We start from the raw sequence: 12,499 nt of genomic DNA, 5'->3' as shown, positions 1-12,499 counted from the left end.
GATTTTTCGGTAAGGAGTGCAACAAGGAAAGGTATTTATCAGCGGGAGGGGGGCCGTGGACGGGGGGGCCACACACACCAGCATAGGGGCTTGTAATATCCTATGTGATAGCATTTAGAGGTGACAGGTTCTCTTTATGAAGACATCTGGGGTCCATTAGACTCCTGATGTCTCTCTTGCCCTCTAACACCGACATTCAAGCAAAGGAGTGTGCTTGATCTCCTCTATAACTGGAACTTCAGCCGGCTTCTGACAGCGCTGAAGCAGGAAGTGCTGTGAGCATAGCACTCCCTGCTTCATTGCAGAGCAGATTGGAGAACAGACGTTCTTTGGCCTGCTCCCGCCCTCTATCCTGACAGTGTTTTTTTTGGTGGTCCTTGGACCTTCGGAGGAGCAGGGGACCCCAAAAACCACAGCACATGAACAGTCTGCTACAAGTGATGTGGGTGGCTGTGCAGCTGCCCAGAGCACTTGTAATTAACAATATCGCCTGCTGAAAAAGATGATACGCCGCGGTATACTGAGACGCCGCAGCCGGAGCAGATCCCGACATGGACGTCGAGATCTGCCCAGCTGCGTGAGTGACAGCTGGCTCTGCCTATCTAGAGGCAAAGCCAGCTGTCCCCGCCCCCTCCCCCGTCCGTTCCGCCAGTCAGCTCTGGCAGATCGGAGGGGGCAGAGAGCCGTGACAGGATCGAGAGGTGAGGGAACCCGGTATGTGTTCCCTCACCTCCTGATCTACTGAGCCGACCTGTGACAGTCTCATTGTCACAGGTCGGCTAGAACTATGAGGTGAGTGAAAAGCACTCATGTCATAGTTCTTCTTTAAGGTCCTGCCATAGCATTTCAATTGGGTTGAGGTCTTTGACCATTGCAACACCCTGATTCTTTTCTTTTTCAGCCATTCTGTTGTAGATTTGCTGGTGTGCTTGGGATCATTGTCCTGTTGCATGACTCAGTTTTGGCCAAGCTTTACCTGTCAAAGAGCAACTCTGGCAGGTCCCATTGGGTATAGAGACTAAATCAGAAAGGAGAACATTTACATTGACTCTAATCCTAGCTGAGGGTGAAAAATACAAAGGCATATTCGTATCCATAAAGACAGCGGGTAGGCCTGTTTGGTTTTAGGGGGCTTGAAGAATTTTCCAGTTCAGGCAGTCAAACCCCTTTTTGGCATCTTGAGTCACTAGACATAGTGGTTGCTTATGTTTACAGGCATGGTTGTTGAGAAATATATTTTGCGTTTTGCAACAAAGCTCATTTGTTCCAGATAGATCAACATGTCCATATAGGGTTGTAGCTGGGTTAACAATTTTGCATACACAGTGGTACCTCGGTTCACGAACTTAATTGGTTCCACGATTCTGGTCGCGAACCGAATTGGTTGTGAACCGAATCAAATTTTCCCATAGGGTTCAATGTAAATCAGGTTAATCCGTTCTGACCCCTACATGGATTTTTGGTTGTGAACCGAATCATATTTTCCCATAGGGTTTGATGTAAATCAGGTTAATCCGTTCTGAACCATATTAAAAAAAAAAAATGTAACCACAAGTTTCTTTTTACCACCATTCTTGCTCTGCACATTCTTGTCACCTTCATTAATGCGCTGCACTTTCTTGTCACCTTCATTATTGCGCTGCACTTTCTTTTTACCACTATTCTTGCTCTGCACATCCTTGTCATCTTCAATAACGTTCTGCACATTCTTGTCACCTTCGATAACGCTCTGCACATTATTGTCACCTTCATTAACGCTCTGCACATTCTTGTCACCTTCAATAACGCTCTGCACATTCTGGTCACCTTCAATAAAGCTCTGCACATTCTGGTCACCTTCAATAATGCTCTGCACATTCTTGTCACCTTCATTAGAGCTCTGCGCCTTCTTTTTCCCACCATGCTTGCTCTGCACTTTCTTGGGAGCCATGATGGATTGAATACAGTAATACTGTACAGTACTGTGGTATAAAGCACACAAAAAAGCTTCACAGTAAGTGTCCACAGCCCTGTCTGCGACCGCAATATGGAGTACAGGTAGCCAGGACCATGTGTCAGAGCGGGGAAGATGGCCAAACTCTGCCTTGGTTCATCACCCAAGGCAGAGTTTGCGAACAGAGGCAACATTTTGAGAAACTTCCTGGTCACAAACCAAATTGTTCGTGAACAGAGGCGTTCGGGAACCGAGGTACCACTGTATCTTCAAATCAATAGTTATCAATGCAATAGGTCATTAACCAGTACGGTTTTTAGTGATCGAGGTAATGTGAGCCTCTTATGAGTGTTTGGGGAAAGGGCAAGTTCCCAAAATGGCATTAAAGGTGGTATTCAGTTTTGGTGCTAGCACATTCTTAAATAGTTTGTAAAAGGATCCTAAATAGACATCACAGCCAGGGCTCTTGCCAGAGGGCAAGGAGAGGATCATAGTATAACAAAATGTGCAGTGCTAAATGTCCTTCAGGAAGTTCAATACAAATTGCAATTAAGGATCCAAGTGACGTTACCTCCGTGTCAAGCAAATCATGAAAGGGTGTGTGTACATCATAAATGTGTAACAAATTATAAATTGTCAACCGTGGTAATAAAAACGTGTTATAAATTAGTTCATTATTTAGATAAATAAAATTCTGCAAACATTCGAAGGATCGGCCGAAGCTACGGCCAGATCCTTCGGCAGCTTTGAGAATAGACCCCCATGTGTCATATATGTGAAAAAATGAAAATAAAAATAAAATGTTATCTCATTGTGAGCTAGTCCGTGTTGTTTTCTTCCGAAAGATATTAAAAGTGCAAACTTATATCAATTATTTTGAGAAATGTACTTAAAAGTTTTTTTAACGTTTTTTTGACTTTCTCAGAGTTCTCGGATCTTCAATAAAATCAATAAAATACAATTCAACGTAGAAAGCCGGCTAGTCACCCGTTCTGAGTGAAAAAAAGGACTGAGCAATGACGTAAAGGTAGGCCTGCCCCCGACGCGTTTCGTCACATGGACGTTCTCAAGGGATGACCTTTACGTCATTGCTCAGTCCTTTTGCAGAATTTTATTTATCTAAATAATTAACTAATTTATAACACGTTTTTATTACCACGGTTGACAATTTATAATTTGTTACACATTTATGATATACACACACCCTTTCATGATTTGTTTGACATGGAGGTAACATCACTTTGATCCTTAATTGCAATTTGTATTGAACTTCCTGAAGGACATTTAGCACTGCACATTTTGTTATACTACTATTCTGGAGGCTTTTAGCCTGAGTTCAGCAGCTTCTCTCCTTGTGTTCTTAGGAATGTTTTATGGAGTTTTAATCTTATGGTCATATTAATATTAATACATATTTTAAGTTGTTACCCTATTTTATTAATCCCATTAGCGCAAGTTATTTTAGATTACAAGGAGAGGATCATACCAAGAATGTTGCCAGTTGTGAATGAGGCTTGTAAAGTATGTTCTACTAAAGAATTCAGTGGGTCTAGCGCTGTCTTAGAAGTATAGTCATGTAGTCTTGAGAGTTCCAGAGGAATTGTGAGGTCAATTGTCAATTTGTAGATGTTTTATAGGCCATGGTAGTCCTTATAAAAGGTTGAAGCAATAAGTTCTGAAGTATGTACCATGACTCATTTTGGCCATTATATTTTGGGTATAAAAGTGTATGACTGTTTGTTGTGAATGTAACGCGGCAGAGGTCTGCTACATTTGCTCCATACTTATATAGTGTACACATTCTCTATGATGTTGATAAGGTTAACCAGCTAACTTGTGAGGGTCAGATCTTTTCTGTTGGAGGGATTGAAAGGTAGCTTAGTCATTAGTACGCTTATGTTAAGTCTCTAAAAACTGCAATGCCAAGAAGGAGGAGAATGGTGATTAAAGCTGCTTTTTCCTCTTTTATTGGGAATGTGTCATGTGCGACTGTGCCCCTATATGAGCCTGGGGTTGCCAGCTAAGGACATAATGGGAAGTCAAGCAGTAATCAATTCTGCTATGAGGCGTACCTCAGTAAATAAAGTGTATAGTCTCTATCCATGTGGTACAATGTGTGCCACAAATCTATTAGTTGTAGCTTTTGTAGCTGTCATTTCAGTTTGTTAGGTTGGGTTAATGAAACATGAGGGTGCCAATTGTGTTATCAAAGAAGGGATGCAAAGTGAAGTTGAGGTTTCCACTCTGGATTGTTACACCCATCACAGTCTCCCAGCCTGCAAGGAATTGAAGTTAACACTTTTGCTTGTCTGTGGTTATACAAATATATGTTTGCCAGCATGAACAATGTGTTACATAATTTGTATTTCAAAAAGACAAATCTGCCCTTCTCATCTATTAGTTCCTGTATGACTGATATACGTACAGAGTAGATACCTATAGCAACTACCCTGGTTTTATGATTTTGTTACTAGTCTACTATTTGGAGCAATTTTTCAGCAGGAGGCAGCAGTGGACCTAAAATGTGTTGCTTGAGAAAACCTTACTTGCATGCACTGTTTATCAGGCACTGAATACCAGGCATTTTTCAAGTACTCGTGAAAATGCCCTAATACTTAGCGCCGGCAGTTTACATTTTTAAACACATGTGGCTGCCTTAAGGTCCTGCGCTTGCTGGGGACCTTGCGGTGCTGCTTACAGCGCCGGCCACACAACTATTTCCTGTGGATCCCCATCACCTGCCTCCGAACACTGCACATGCCACCTAAGAGCCTGCACAGCCCTCCTGAGGCCCTGCACAGCCCTCCTAAGGCCCTGCACAGACCACCTGAGAGCCCACACAGCCCACCTGAGAGCCCTTTTATGATTTTGTTACTAGTCTACTATTTGGAGCAATTTTTCAGCAGGAGGCAGCAGTGGACCTAAAATGTGTTGCTTGAGAAAACCTTACTTGCATGCACTGTTTATCAGGCACTGAATACCAGGCATTTTTCAAGTACTCGTGAAAATGCCCTAATACTTAGCGCCGGCAGTTTACATTTTTAAACACATGTGGCTGCCTTAAGGTCCTGCGCTTGCTGGGGACCTTGCGGTGCTGCTTACAGCGCCGGCCACACAACTATTTCCTGTGGATCCCCATCACCTGCCTCCGAACACTGCACATGCCACCTAAGAGCCTGCACAGCCCTCCTGAGGCCCTGCACAGCCCTCCTAAGGCCCTGCACAGACCACCTGAGAGCCCACACAGCCCACCTGAGAGCCCACACAGCCCACCTGAGAGCCCGCACAGCCCACCTGAGACCCTGTGCAGCCCACCTAAGAGCCCACACAGCCCACCTAGGAGCCAACACAGCCCACCTGAGACCCTGCACAGCCCACCTAAGAGCCCACACAGCCCTCCTGAGAGCCCACCTGAGACCCTGCACAGCTTCCTGAGAGTCCGCAGAGCCCACCTGAGACCCTGCACAGCCCACCTAAGACCCTGCACAGTCTCCTGAGAGCCCGCACAGCCCACCTGAGACCCTGCACAGCCTAACTTAGACCTTGCACAGCCCACCTGAGAGCCCACACAGCTTCCTGAGAGCCTGCACTGCCCCCCTAGGAGCCCACACAGCCTCCTGAGAGCCCACACAGCCCTTCTGAGACCTTCCACAGCCCACCTGAGACCCTGGAGACATCAGGCCGCCACCCTGGAGAAACACAACAGAGTATGTAGCTTCATATTATTCTGCATTGCTTTATAATGTATTGCTGGGATTTGTAGCCCTCTATAGCTGGTGTCATTCTGCATTGCTGGGATTTGTTGTCCTCTATAGCTGGCCCCAATCTGCATTGCTATATAATGTATTGCTGGGATTTTAAGTTCTCTATAGCTGGTGGTATTCTGCATTGCTATATAATGTATTGCTGGGAGTTGTAGTCCCTCTACAGCTTGGAGTCAGGGCCAGAACTACCAGGGTTGCAGTGGTTGCAGCTGCGACCGGGCCCTGGCACCCCACCACTGTCCTAAAATCATTAGTCTGCATTGTTTCAGAAAAACTGTCACATGACACAAAAAAAAAGGTATCTGTAAGTTGTATCGGCAAATACTAGTGGAAGAGTATCGGTTCTTATACTCCGTTTTGAAAAAATGGTATTGGTGCATCCCTACTGTTTATGCATGTTATAGAGCACCTTGGAACTTTTTTGCGGGACAGTTAGTCCCCGTTCACATTGAGCGGTTTGCAAATCGCGCGTTTGTCACGCGATTTGCATTTTGCGCGATATCGCGCAAATGCTTGCATTGAGCAAGCTTGAATCGCGGCTAAATCCGCTCCAAAAAGAGTCCTGCTGTAGCAACGCACAACCCGCGACAGCAGGACCCTTTGCCCCATTGAGAAGCATTGGAGAGCGATATCGCTCGGTAAATTGCCGCGATATCGCGGGAATTACCGCGCGATAAATCGCTCAATGTGAACGGGGCCTCAAGGCCATTACATTGAGGAAGTCAAATGTACATTCAACATGTTAGACAGATGTGTATGTGGTATTTCCAAAGTGTGCTTTAGTCCTCCTGGCTAAAGACCTATCAAGGAAAGAAGAGAGGAAAAGGGGTAGGGGCAGGGACAACACAAGACAAACCTACAATAGGGATGGGATGAACTTACCTAAGTTTGGTGCACAGGAGGTTCACAGAGCCCTCATATGGAACACTATGTGAAAGCATCGGACGCCCGGTATCTTAGTGCTGTATCCCGGCTGTCAAAGACAGCCAATGGCTACAGTCTCCACTCCCACCAGGACCCACAGGAGCCATTCATTCCTGCTGCTGTCTTAAAATGGCGCTAGGACATATAACGAAGATCCAATCTCCGTTTTAAAACAACTGCTGGGACTCAAGTGGTTAAAGTAATGTCTGCCCATTTTCAAAGCTAATAGGAAAGGGATTGTCAAACAAAGGTTATGGGTAGCTGGGCACTCCTGGGGAAGGTGGGGGAGCATGTACTAATGCAAAAAAAAATCTACAAAAATACCATTTAGCAAGGAGCAGCTCTTTTAATGATGCCTAAGGGCCCATTCACACCAGTTGCAGTGCGTTCCGGCCCGATTCTGGCCAGAACACAATGCCTTGCATTGCGGCAGGCTCACTTTTTAGTGGAGCAGGAGGGGGCGTGAGTGGCCATTAAAGTGAATGGCACCATAGCCACGCCCTCCAGCCGCAATGCGATCACCCGTACGGGATCGCAAAGGCACATTGTGCCTGCGGTCCGGTGCAATCAAAATGCTGCAAGCACTACGCAATCCTGGAGGGTGTGGCTACGGTGCCATTCACTTCAATGGCCCTCCACTCCCCCACCTGCCCCACTAAAAAGTGAGCCGGCCGCAATGCGAGGCAGTGCGTTCTGACCAGAATCGGGCTGGAACGCACTGCAACTGGTGTGAATGGGCCCTAAGGGGCAACATTAAAAATGCAACATTCCTTTAATTAACATGCCCTAAAACGGCCTGGGAAATGGTGCACCTGTAGGATGTAATACAGCAAAAGTGACATTTACAATGAATTAAAAAAACACATGCTGCTTGACATTTCTGAATGACATTTCTCACCTGCCTCTTCTGTTTGTAAAAAAAAAAAAGTAATTTCCGAGGATAATAGGCAAGCTATTGTTAAACAAAGAGCTTAGGAAAATTGGGGGAGCTTTGCCAATGCATAACATTTGCAGCTCATTTAATTAAAATTAAAAAATACAGAACTCTTTTAAATAACATGCATGTGGAATGCCTTAATCTTGCACGTAAAGTAGCCCACCGGTGTGATATACTACAGCAAAAGTGACATTTTACAAACATTTGCACCTAAATGACATTTGCCTACCAGCTTGTTCTTCACTTGTGAACAATGCCATGGGGACCCCTAAAAATACATACCAGGTCCTATAAGGGACTGGTAAGTATTCTGGGAGAATCCAATGCCACAAAAATCCACAACATACCCTTACTCTTGATGAGAGTCTGGTATGGATGGTAAGGTGGAACCCCCCCAAAAAAACACTGTGCCCCCCCAATCCACACCAGACCCCCCTTATACAAGCATGAATTCGGGGGGCAACGAGCAGTCACCCCCTCCTCCTGGACCATACCAGGCCACATGGTGAAGGTACTTTGCAAGGGGGGCCTCCCTCGGCAAGTCATCTTTTCCCCATTTTAATTAGGACAATGTTCTCATGCCCACCTCTGGTCCCCAAGGCCCTCTTTAAAAATAAGCCCTGGTTACAAATTCACAAAAAATAACACACACTGTGATATAATCCTCTATTTAAAAAACAAAGTCACACTATGTAATTCCATCTTCAATCATGTTGTCCTGTCATGTAGATCCATTGTCTGTCATCCACAGTGATTAGCTGTGCAGTACGATCTTTCTCCCCACTGACTCTCACCGTAACTAACAGTTTTAAACGCATATAAATGTATGTAATGATTTTTAATGGTATAATTCACACTTTTTGTGCTTATGTGTGTTCAGAAACAATAACATATTGTGCGTCTAGATTAGATACTCTAAACCAGGGGTAACAAACCTCCGGCCCTCCAGCTGTGGTGGAACTACAAATCCCATGAGGCATTGCAAGATTCTCACAGCCACAGACATGACTCCCGAAGAGAGATCCATCATGGGATTTGTAGTTTCACCACAGCTGGAGGGCCAGAGGTTTGCTAACCCTGCTCTAAACACAGCTAAACACACATAAAAGCATGTAAATGCAAATACATTTAAACACAGGAGATGCTGATCTGAGCATAAAGTTTGTTTATACTTCTTAGGTAATTACTCCTGTATTTAAATAAACCAAATTCAGGAGACTACTGTGGAGCCTTATATTGTACTTACAACGTAAGACATACAAGTATTTTCCAATTTTTATTTAATTTCTGTTAAGAACAGAACAGCTAAGCCTTTAGGTAACTTTTAGTACACTCTATGTGCTTATAAATATCCCCGGTGTTCTCTCTGCTAAGGAAGTTCTTTAATACCAAAATAAACCACCATGTGACTTTTATTCACTTCCTAATTGGCTATAGACTCCTAGCGTATTACAGAGGGTTACAGAGTTACCTCAACCCACAGTGCACTTCACTGTTTGCAGTTTATGTAAAGTTGCCCTGACAACTATGCAAATGAAAGAATATCGGTACATCACGCTGAACCAATATCTGAGCACAGAAGTGTCATCATGGGATTGGAAGGCTATATAAGAGAATGTGGGCGATACCGTGTCTCAGTGCAGCATGAGAGTGTAGAGGAAGAAGTGGGTGGAGATTGCTAACAACAAGCTACTGAAAACTAAAGAGAAAGCAATACGGAACAGAACAGGATTACATCTCCTATTTGATCTACACATTCAAGCATCCTTTTGGGAAACTTTACTGTTCACTGACGGAAAACTAGGAAGATACCGTCGTTTCATCCAGTCGAATGCTTACTGAAGGAACTTTAATCTGCTTTGCCACAAACATCATTTATTGCTAAGAAACTCGTTATTATGGATTAAAGTATCCAGGCAAAGAAAAGCTCAAGAGAATAAACCTCTGCTCGGTTCGTAAACTTGAAAGCCACTTATTTTGCTGCTTTTTATTCTGTTTTGACAAGGGATTTACTTCCATTGATAATCACATTGCGTCAGAGGATAGTGGCCATACTGTTTTACAACAATGGTTTGTTAAAAACTACTCAACATATGATGGTTAAAAAAAAAAACCACACCAACCTGAAATTTCAGCTTCAAGGATGCAATCTACCCACCTTTACTGAATTAGGTCTGCTTGCTTAAACTGTCCTCCCCTGAAATTGAGATGCTGATTATCCATCCAAATGACTTGAACTCTACAAATCCGGCTAGTAAGCTGCTTGCACATCCTAAAGTGGCAAGCAAGGAGCAGGAATTTGCGGATGGGTTTGTTGAGGTACTGGAGGACTTGCACAATTATAACCACCTCAGCGTTGGCGTGAACTTGCATTCTGTGTCTTCTGGATCTACGTTTCCATCAGCTGAAAATTCAGATACTCCATATTATGTGAATCCTAACAGTTACTCTGGTGAAATGATCGACTGCTCAATAAGTAACAGACCTGAAGCTGCGTCCTTTCTTTTCCTACCTTCCAGCTGTGAGCAAATGCAGCCCAACTTTTCAATTCACCGGCTGAATACACTGAAAGAGGAACTTCAGCTAGTACCAGAGATGGTCAGTCCTTCACTCTCCCCTATAGATATGGACACCCAGGAAATAATTAAAGCCGAGAGGAAGAAAATAAGAAACCGGATAGCAGCTTCCAAATGCAGAAAACGAAAATTGGAGCAGATTTCAAACCTAGAGGATAAAGTGAAGACTCTTAAGTGCCAAAACACAGACCTAGCTTCTACGGCTGGTTTACTAAGGGAACAAGTGGCACAGCTAAAACAGAAGTTAGTGAGTCATGTCAACAGCGGTTGCCAATTTCTTTCAAACCATGAGACTCAGTACTAAAGAGATTTGCAGATACCTATGTGGGTTTGTATTTACTACGTTTATGTAATTATTGTTAAATGGGCACAAATAATTTGTTGAGCTAGTATATTTCTATGCCATTGATGCTTTTGTGCCGAGGGGGGCACTTTTCACCCAAAAAAATGGGCTGAAAATCTCGGCTTATACTCGAGTATATACGGTATTTTGTTTTCAGTCATTAAGATTGCAAAACAGAAGAAATACATTATTTTTTTTTGGAATATGCACAACTTCTTAAAAGTCTACTTGATTTTTGTTTTTGTTTTTTTTGAGGCCATGTTCTGGAGTTTATCCCTTCATGACTTGGTCAAACATTGAGAAAATCTCACTAACAGGTATGACAATAAATCAATTTTATTAGTTCTGTTTGTGTCCTCAATTACGTTTTCCCTTCATTCCTGTCACAGTGTCCACATTGTAGTCAGGACCGGAAGAGAAACAGGGTTTCTAAGCATTCCCTACTCTATCCCCCCAAAACGTTTTTACTAGAGATTAACTTCAAGGCACGTGCTCATTAATGGTTGTGGGTCTGCTAATTAAATGTTATCCTGATTCGGCTTGTATCTCTACTGATAGCCAATAAGCATGTGAACAGAATCTAGAGCAGAAATAATTAGAACACAAACAGAAATGTATTACATGTATTTTCAGCATTGGTCATATATGTAGGATATTTCACACATCCCCCTAACTGCAATTAAAGTCTGTTTGGTATTAGCAAATAATAGTCTAATAATGTGATCTACTGTACATTGGTTTGAAGTAACTTTGTTCTGAAGTCTGTGCATAGTGCATTCTTCCTAATGAATGAGTGCAGTAGACTGTATCTAATAGATACATGTGCGTTGTTGTCTTGAAAGGCGACTGCTGCAAAAATGGAGAATGGAAGTGGAGGGAATCTGCACTGAAAAATGGTAACTGGTATCTAAATGGATGTAATTGGGGACTCCTCCAGTTTTCATTTCTTCCATTTGTACAATATACCCTGTTAGATAACACTATAAGCTTACAGTGACACTAAACTCAGGAGTTAAATCTTAAAAATGCATTGAAGTATCTTAACTATTAACAAAAATTTATCTTATTTGTGTATCACTCGGCTGTAGATCCTCAAATCATCTCTGAATTGGTGCTGACACTGTCCTTCTTTCTGGAGGGGGGCTACTTTTGTTCCCCATGGTCCCTGTGTGTGTTGTAAAGTAGCCACCGTTCCAAGCTCGCATCTGTGATACACTACAATCTCACGTTTAGTCTTCTAATTTGTATTCAAATTGCAGTCTATCAGACTATAATTTGAATACAAATTAGAAGACTAAACATGAGAGTGTAGTCTATCACAGAAGTGAGCTTGGAGCGGTGGCTACTTTACAACACACACAGGGACCATGGGGAACAAAAGTAGCCCCCCTCCAGAAAGAAGGACAGTGTCAGCACCAATTCAGAGCTGAGGTGAATTGACTAATGCACATATAAGCTACATTTTTGTTAATAGTTAGGGTACTTGAATGCATTTTTAAGTTTTAACTCCTGAGCTTAGTGTCGCTTTAACTGTTCACTGAGGCCACTCTGGTAGATATCTTTTCATTAAAAGAAGAACTGTAAATACAAATCAATTAAGTAAATATATGATCAAGCTACTTTCTTGAAATAGAAAAAATATTTTAACCACTTGCGCTGGCTGTTTTAACCACTTGGCTGTTCCTTGAACGGCCAGACGGCAGCTTTATAGGAGCTGGAAGGTCTCTTAAGACGTTCTTCCCCTCCCCCTGCGCGTGCATGGCTTTTAGCGCACACCTGAGTGGGGAAACTGTCAGCAATGTAAATAGTAAATAGTGTGCCCTCCCCCCGCTGTCTCCGCCGGTCCCGAGATCCACGGTGCCCGGTGTGGCTGGGACCATCACGGCGACTCTGTTACTGGAGATCAAAGGGAGATCAGTACACAATCTCACTTTGATCTCCTTTCCTGTTCACGAAAGCAGGAAGTGATGTATATTACATCACTTCTACATTCCTCTGTCAATCTCCTTTCTTGAAGCCGGA

At 43.4% G+C, this 12,499-nt stretch overlaps 1 protein-coding gene across 1 annotated transcript; it reads left to right on the top strand.

The window, feature by feature from the left end:
- Nucleotides 1–9,147: 9,147 nt before the first annotated feature.
- On the top strand, nucleotides 9,148–10,438 carry LOC108798953 (transcription factor jun-D-like). Its single transcript, XM_018570762.1, has 2 exons — nucleotides 9,148–9,222; nucleotides 9,731–10,438. Exons 1-2 carry the CDS (start codon nucleotides 9,148–9,150, stop codon nucleotides 10,436–10,438), a joined length of 783 nt encoding a protein of 260 aa, XP_018426264.1.
- The last annotated feature ends 2,061 nt before the right edge of the window (nucleotides 10,439–12,499 follow it).

This window comes from Nanorana parkeri, unplaced genomic scaffold, assembly GCF_000935625.1.
Source record: "Nanorana parkeri isolate BGI_ZX_2015 unplaced genomic scaffold, ASM93562v1 scaffold1593, whole genome shotgun sequence".
Lineage (NCBI taxonomy): Eukaryota > Metazoa > Chordata > Amphibia > Anura > Dicroglossidae > Nanorana > Nanorana parkeri.
The sequence above is the reverse complement of the archived record's forward strand: the minus strand, read 5'-3'. Positions and strand labels throughout refer to the sequence as shown.

Bases quoted from the DNA above. Each gene is read 5' to 3' on its own strand.
- LOC108798953 (XM_018570762.1), top strand. From the start codon at position 9,148: ATGGGATTGGAAGGCTATATAAGAGAATGTGGGCGATACCGTGTCTCA. The intron at 9,223-9,730 runs GTGGGTGGAGAT...TTACTGAATTAG, and splicing joins ATGAGAGTGTAGAGGAAGAA to GTCTGCTTGCTTAAACTGTC.